The following is a 7,782-nucleotide window of genomic DNA, read 5'->3' as shown; positions in this document are numbered from 1 at the left end:
GAGCCATGAAGGTCAGAATGCAATAAATTGTCAACTCCAAACGATAAGAGGTCATCTCAGTTTTAGTTAGGTTTAGTCAGCTTCTTGAGCCTGGAGAACATGTTAACATTGTGTATAGTCAAAAGGTTCTGAGGTAATAGTCTAAACATTGAAGCCTGCCCTTGATTTCCTATTTCACAGCAAAGTGGCAGTGTTCAGAACTAGATCTGGACTCAAATTGCCTCTTCTTAGCTGTTTGATCTTAAGCAGTCTTAAATTTGATCTGAGCTAGTTAACTTCATTTCTCTAGGCCTCAGTTTATTCATCTGTAATACCTACCCCATTTGGGCTGTTGTGAAGATTAAATATACACTGAAATACTTAGAACAGTGCCTGGCAATAGTAAGTGCTCAGTAAGTATTAGCTATTATTTTATATTAACCTAAATGTGCCCTTTCATCAATCAGTTATATTTTTGGGCAAGGTATTTTAACAACTCACAGCCAGTTGGAAGTGGAGAAAATTTATAGAAAATTTATAGAAAATTGTGAGCAGATCATGGTTTCCTGGAGTTGTATAGCACAATTCTGGTTGGCCTCTGCTAATTTTTTCTTAACAACCTCAATACTAAACTATACTAAATAAATTTAAAATCATTCCCTTAAGACACATTGGCCATTACCATCAAACCAAATGAAAAAAAATTTCAAAAGAAACAATGAAATATACATGAACATTTTCCCTTTCTGTCCCTTAAGTTCCTTAACTATAAGTTCTCTTAAAATTTTCAGTATATTGATTTTTATATCAAGAACACTTGGGTAATAAATAAATATTAAAGCAAAATGTAGTAGCTATTTCTTTGGGGGCAAAAATCATTAAAGAAACTTTATGTTGATATTTGATCAGAATTAAGAGTAGTAAAATTACACTTCTTTAAGTTATCAATTTAACCGCAGTCCAAAGAATGACTAACAAACTATTAGTATCCTGTGGCTGAACAGGTTACTGTGTTAATTATCAGTGGTATTCAAATTCAAAATCATGTATATTTTAGTTTATACCTGCATTTAGCATATTCAGTTAATTTTCAAATATAAGATTCAGCCAATTAATAACTTGACATGTTTTGTTGAAGTTTTCCCTTTTTTCCTAATTCTGAAAGTACTTCTATACATTCTGAAACAGCATTTCAACAGATAGGAAAAAAGGTGGCAAATCAGAACCAATTTCTTCTTTCAAGGTTAAATTAATACTAAACCATACTACCCAAACAGCTTTGTGAAAATTAACTAGAGAGTTGGTAGTTCTCTGAAACTTGTTTAAATTTTATTTATTACTAAAAATCACATTGAAAACACCTTAAAGTTAAGACCCACATCTCCTATAAGAAAAAAAATCTCTATGGGCATCCAGTTCCTTTGATTGAAACTGGGTAACAAAAGAGGCAAAAGACATGGCTTGTGATGAAGCCTAAAATTCAAAAGCTAGTGTGTTCAAGCTTTAATAAAGTATATACCAATTCCAATTACCAAGCATAATTATCAAAATTCAAAGGTGTACTCTTAAATAAGTGTCAAAAGCAATTTTGTTCACTGGATCCTATCTTACTTTTGATTTGCACAATGCATTCAGAGATGAGTTATAATTAGGAAAAGTGTCCACTGAATGCATCATGCTTAAAAATGCAATTGACATTTCAAAGCCAACCATACTTAAAAGGAGAAATACCTGAAAAGTTAACTCTTTTAATAAAATTATTTGAGGCAATATTATCCTGTGGATAAAAATACATTTGTTGTATATACATGTAGATTTCTACTTGAAAGAAAGGATTCAGCTCTAAATAGAAAAGGACTGACCCTTAATAAAGACAAACCGATGTGATTACCACTGTAAGGAGAACTGGAAATGGAAGGATAAAAGGTAAATTAAAGGAAGGATAAAAGTTTAGTCACTTGCTCCTGAATAGTGGCAGAGTTGGGCGAGAAGTAGGAGATGAAGGCAGAAATAAGACATAGAAGAAAGGCAAAGAAGGCCTCAACTCTGACCAGAAATGAATAGCGGATCAAGCAAAGTTGAGAGCAGGTATGATATAGCTGCAGTGAGATGCTCGAAACTGGAACTGAATAGTTACAGAAGCTCAATTAAATCATCTAAAACAGAATTAGACAAAGCATCTGAAGTTTAATGGAGAACTAATATTACAGTGACCAGGTAACTCAGCAATGGTAGTGTCATTTAAAAAACTTTCCCAAATAACATCAAGTCACCAGAAGACCTTTACTTCTGGTCACATTCTTTCAAGCTTATCAAAGTCCCTGACTGAATGGGAGAGACAGCACAGTACTCCAAAAGGAAACTATGCTGAGATGTGTTAGTATCACAAACTCATTTGACCCTGGAAAGACCCTAGATGTTAGATTCTTCAAAGTGAGGGGACTGGACCAGGTTTCTTCCATACCAAAAAAATATTTTATCATTTTATTGATAATTAATTAAACTGGGATTGTTCAGACTAACCCCAACTTTGGTGGGGAAGTTAAGCAAGATAAGGAAACATCACAGAAATTTCATGAAAGGACAGAGTATTCAAATTGTTTCCTAATTAATGCTATATGCAGAAGTATCCTGTAAACTAAATTTGCCTAACAGAAAAGTTAGCACATCCTCAACAGATCAGAATATTGAAGTATTTGGGATCCTTGATTATTAATATGAAGTACTCACTGTCTCTTCTCAAAGACTGGGTTCTTTCTCTTCTACCAAAATCCTAAACTGAAAGAAAACCAAGGTGCTAAATGTTCACCACCAGTTAATTTAGGAATGTTTGAAGAAAACAAACTTGAAACAAAGAAGCAGATGTGTTTGGTCAAATTTCAGACACATATTATTAGAAATTAATTACTAGCCCCACCAGGTTAAAGAAGAAGGGAGGCCCTGAGAAGTCTATAGAGCTGATATACACACAAGTGAGTGTCACTGTTTTTATTTTTAAACCTAGTTTTATTAAATATTGCTTCTTTGGGATGTTTTTATAACAACTCCCAGAACATTTTCATGTAAGGATTCAAAGCGGTCATAGTAAAATACAGCTTCAATATAAAGTTTATCACAGTTTTACAGTATTCAAAATGACAGACCTGCCTTAAAAAAACAAAACAAAACCCAAAAAAGGACTATTACACCCAAAACATAAGAAAACAATTAAATAAACAAGTTTGGCATTTCCGTAACTTTATAGTATAAAACAGAATATTAATTCTATGATTGGCAAGCGGACACTGATGTATTACCTAATTTGAAACGTGTCCCATTTAAACACACTATACAAGTTCACTATACAAAAAATTGATGGTCTATTTGATGAAAGAAGTGCACCCTGAAAAATTTTGCGAGTTTATAATATTTAGCTCTTAGTCAAAAAGTCCTTTTCCTTTTTAAAAATGAAGGCTGAATTCAGACTTTTTTTTGTTGTTTTGTCTCATTTGTCAGCCTTCCTGGTTTAAAAACAATAGTGTCTATGGACGCCCACCAGGGGGCAGTGTAAGATTAGCCATTAAATCACGAACAGCTGCAAATATTGTGCATTCACCTGCAACAGAGAAAAATGGTCATTAGCTATTCGCAATACAGGAAAGATGATGTCAACACACCGGTGGGGTAAGGGTAATTAAATCTAAAATTAGCAAGAACTTTAAGGATCAAAATAAAAGAGTAAATTTTATCTGCACAGGTTACAGGGGTATTAAGCTTTGGTGTTAAATATCAGGTAATAAATAATTTGGTTTGGGTTTTGTTTTTTCCTCACGAGGAAATCTGGGGCAAGCCCGAGGTAGGTGTGAATTTAGGAAGATGTGCCTAGCGTTTCTCTATAGAAACTGGATTAGGAGCATTGGATAAACCTTTGAGTTGGGCTTCAGGGGTACTTACTGACAATTGGCTTATGCATTTTGAATCTAATGAAAAGATCTACATAGTTTATATTTATGCATTAGTTACAACACCAATGGTGTCCTTCTAATGTTGCATTAAAGGTCAAATAAAATCTCTATGGCAGCACTGTCCAATAGAACTTTCTGTGATGATGGAAATATTCTATGTGTGCACTGTGGCTACCAAGCACTTGCAATGTAGCTAGGGTGACTGAGGAACTAAATTTTACATTTTATTTAATTTTCATTAACTTAAATTTAAATAGTCACATGAGGACAGTGACAGTCATATTAGATAGTGCAGTTCTAACATCTATTGGAGTTTTCTCCCACATCTGAAGATATGATCAACTTCTGAAGTTCAACATTAAAAATCAATTAATACTTCTTAAAAGTGTATTTTTCTTAAAAGCACTTCAGGGGAGGAAGTGATGGTTTTGGGAGGAGGAAAGGAAGGCTGAATTATGGCATACCAACAAGATTTGTTTAGGGGCAGGGGGAAGGTAATGATTCATTCTCTCAAATTCCCCTTTGCTCAAAAACAACAACAACAACGGAACAAAAATAAAACCCCAAAAAACAAAAACAAATACCCTCTCTCTTCCTTCTTGTAAATATTACATATATTTCAATATAATAAACCAAAACCAGCTATAAATATTATAAATCAAAAGCTGGGCCCCTTTCCTAGACTAACACTACAGTGGCTGAAAGTGGGAAAACTTAATTGAATAATTGTCTTCCGGCAGAGGGGAGAATGTGCAGTGGCTCTGTACAAGTTACTGCACCCTTCCCATCAACCACTGGAAAATTAAGGTACAGAAAGAAAATGAAATCCAAAGGTTTAACCTGTCTAAGGCAGAAATATAAGAAAAACAAAACAAAACAAAAAAAACACTTCCAAAATATCCCAACAATTTTTTAAAAGAAGTCATATCTTTCTTTTTCTGTTTTAAAAACACGTTTTCATTATTGACAGGTAGAAAAATCCTTGATTGCAATAGGATCAAAACATTCTTTCCTTTTAATTTTAAATTCCACAAGACATAATAATGATAATCATCTGCTTGTGAAAGAATGGTGTTTATTATCAAAGTTCTACTGAATTACTACTTTGAAAATTCTGATAGCTTTAAACTTTGATTCTTAAGGACCTATTTTTAGCTGAAAGAAGAGATAAGTCAAAGGATGAAAGCAGAAAATTTTAAGAAGTGGAAGTATTACAACAAAAGAAGCATACCCTTCTCTACTGCCCAGTGCATTCCTTATAAACTGCTTGAGTGAGAACTCGCCTCTGTATACAATGGGGAAACAAACAGCTAATTTCTCCCAGGATTCCTGTTTGTAGTAAAATTTTGACACTGTGGTACATAAAAACGTTTCAGAGAACAACTTTCCCTCATTTAAAAACATAATTCTGTTATCATACTATTCTAAACAGAAAGATAGAAGACTTCCTTAATATTAGAAATGAGCAAAATTTAATTTAAATTTAATTTCTTTAATATTAGAAATAAGTAAAATGGAAGAAAAGTTCTCTGTGCTGAGCTTTATGTTTTGTAACCAAGAATTTAGCACTGCCAGGAGTTATGTGTTAAGCGTAGGCTATGACAGTATTGAACGGACCTTGTTTGTCTTGCCAGAAACATTCTGGTTTCCTTGAAAATGCTCAGTTTGAGAGCTTCATTGTGCACTTGGTGAAAGGTTCACTTGCACCCGCCTGAACTTATATAAGAAGCCCAAAAAGCAGTGATGCCATTTGTATCAGTTTTTATTCTTCACAAAACATTTTGAAGATACAGAACTTTGAATGATATTGTTCTATTCATGATTGAACCATGAAATATGAGAAACCAACATGCATTTCAACTTGGTGATGTACAGAGTGGCAGGTATCAATGGTAGGGCAGGAATTCACAGCCATGGAAAATTCTATCATCCTAACCTAGGGCTTTGTGGCAATGTGTGCTATAAATACAAGCTTCTGGCATTAGCAACTGGGTCAGTCCCAATAGCAAATCACTAACAAAAATAAAAGTCCAGGCAGCAGAGACATGGACAAAAACAAAGAACCAGTGAGAAAGGAAGAAAGCGACAAGCAGACATTAAAAGGGTCACAGCAACCAGAACTCTATTACTAGGATTGGGGGTGAGGTGGGTAAAGATAGAGCAGTGGGGAGAAGGGGGAATCTCTCAAAAGAACTCTTATAACACATATGCAATTAAATATCATCTACTGGTCATGTACCTTGTCGTGGTGGGTTCATCTCTGCAAACCTCTTCAGAATGTTGCTGACCATCATAGGAGCAGCAACAGAAGAGTTCTGCTGTCTGGGAATGTCTGCCTGCTGGGTTGTACCTGAAGCCATATCATAAATGATTGGAACTATAATACTAACAGGTTCTTGGGGAGGGACCGATGTTTTCTGAGTTAGTTGAAGCTGTAGATACACAACACACACAAAGAGAATAAAAACGGTAAGAAAATACAACATTTGACTAAATTTATCAAAGGTACTATCATTTACTGTCAGATTAAGATATATCAAGCAAAAGAAAGTAAAATATTGCAAATGACAAACAACTGAGTATTATGATTAACATGCAACTGTCACATGATTATCTAGCTCAATAACTTTCTGCTACTACTAAAGGAACCAGGATTACATGAAGTGTAAACTAACTGACAAGGAATCTGGACCTGTATTTGGCTGTAACAGGTAATTTCTGCAATTATCCAAAAGCTGTTGCATTATTCTCATATGGCTTTTTCTTCAGAAGCTCTGCACATATACACCTGCTGGGTGGTACTTACAAAAAATAGCATTTTGGATTTCAGCACCACAGCAGGAGTCCCAGGAGGTGCAATCGGCGGGGCACTGGGAGGGATCGTCAGGCAAAACTGAACGTTCCATTTTAGCTGTGTTGCCTGGTCAGGAAACTGTTTTGAAAAAAAAAAAATCAAATCAAGATCAAGTTATATGAGCATTAGGAGTCTAAAAGTTAGAATTTTATTTTATACTCAATTACCAACAAACAGAACATAAAGTTGGTAACCTGTATATTTTCAAAGAAAATATGGATTTATGTGAAATGTTTCCCCTCCTCGCCTCTCACTTCATTAATTCCCATGAATTCTGTGTCCTCAGTAGCTCTGACATCTGTTCCTGTCTCTCTTATTTTCACTAATGCCACTGAGCTCAGGGCTTTGTTACTTCTCCCATGACCCCTTAATTGTCCCTTCCAGTGGCCGCCTCTCCCAGTCCATCCTTATACCACTGCCGAATGTTCTAGAGCAGGGGTCCCCAAGCCCTGGGCTGTGGCCTGTTAGGAACTGGGCTGAACAGCAGGAGGTGAGCAGCAGGCAAGTGAGTGAAGCTTTGCTGGCATTACTGTCTGAGCTCTGCCTCCTGTCTCCCTCCATCCCCCGCACCCTGGTCCATGGAAAAATTGTCTTCCATGAAACCAATGCCTGGTGCCAAAACGGTTGGGGACCGCTGTTCTAGAGGGTGGTTCTAATCTAGCTTACAAATGTTCAGTGACATGCAGTGATACATGTTGTCCCCCACCTCTTCCAATGATCAACACCTGGCATTCAAAGCCTTTCTTAACTGGTGCCAATCTAGACTTCCCAGTCTCTGTTCCAATTCCTTCCTTAAAACGAACTAGTCAAACTGTGTTAATAATTTTAAACTATCCACTGATGCTTTTTTTAGCCACATAAATATTTACTCCTTTAAAAATTAAAATGAATATCTTTTTGACATATTTCCTATAGCCTATCAGAGCAGAAGTCATGTTGTCCCAATATTAAAATACCAACTGAAAAAAGAAGTGAGATATTTTGAAATTACCAAAGCAATACTAG

The 7,782-nt window shown here is 35.4% G+C and overlaps 1 protein-coding gene across 3 annotated transcripts in view; it reads right to left on the bottom strand.

Annotated features, from left to right (window-relative positions):
- Nucleotides 1–2,952: 2,952 nt before the first annotated feature.
- MED14 (mediator complex subunit 14) overlaps nucleotides 2,953–7,782 on the bottom strand; it is an 82,931-nt gene continuing 78,101 nt past the window's right edge. For all 3 annotated transcript variants that reach the window (XM_090263907.1, XM_090263908.1, XM_090263909.1), the window contains 3 exons: nucleotides 6,730–6,855; nucleotides 6,163–6,355; nucleotides 2,953–3,574 (listed from right to left, as the gene is read on the bottom strand). In XM_090263907.1, the coding sequence (XP_090120033.1) occupies nucleotides 3,501–3,574; nucleotides 6,163–6,355; nucleotides 6,730–6,855 (393 nt within the window). In that variant the 3' untranslated portion in view covers nucleotides 2,953–3,500. The remainder of the gene's footprint in view (nucleotides 3,575–6,162; nucleotides 6,356–6,729; nucleotides 6,856–7,782) is intronic.

This window comes from Furipterus horrens, unplaced genomic scaffold (assembly GCF_987537825.1).
Source record: "Furipterus horrens unplaced genomic scaffold, mFurHor1.1.pri manual_scaffold_17, whole genome shotgun sequence".
NCBI lineage: Eukaryota > Metazoa > Chordata > Mammalia > Chiroptera > Furipteridae > Furipterus > Furipterus horrens.
Note: the sequence above shows the minus strand (reverse complement) of the source record. Positions and strands in the feature narration are given on the sequence as shown.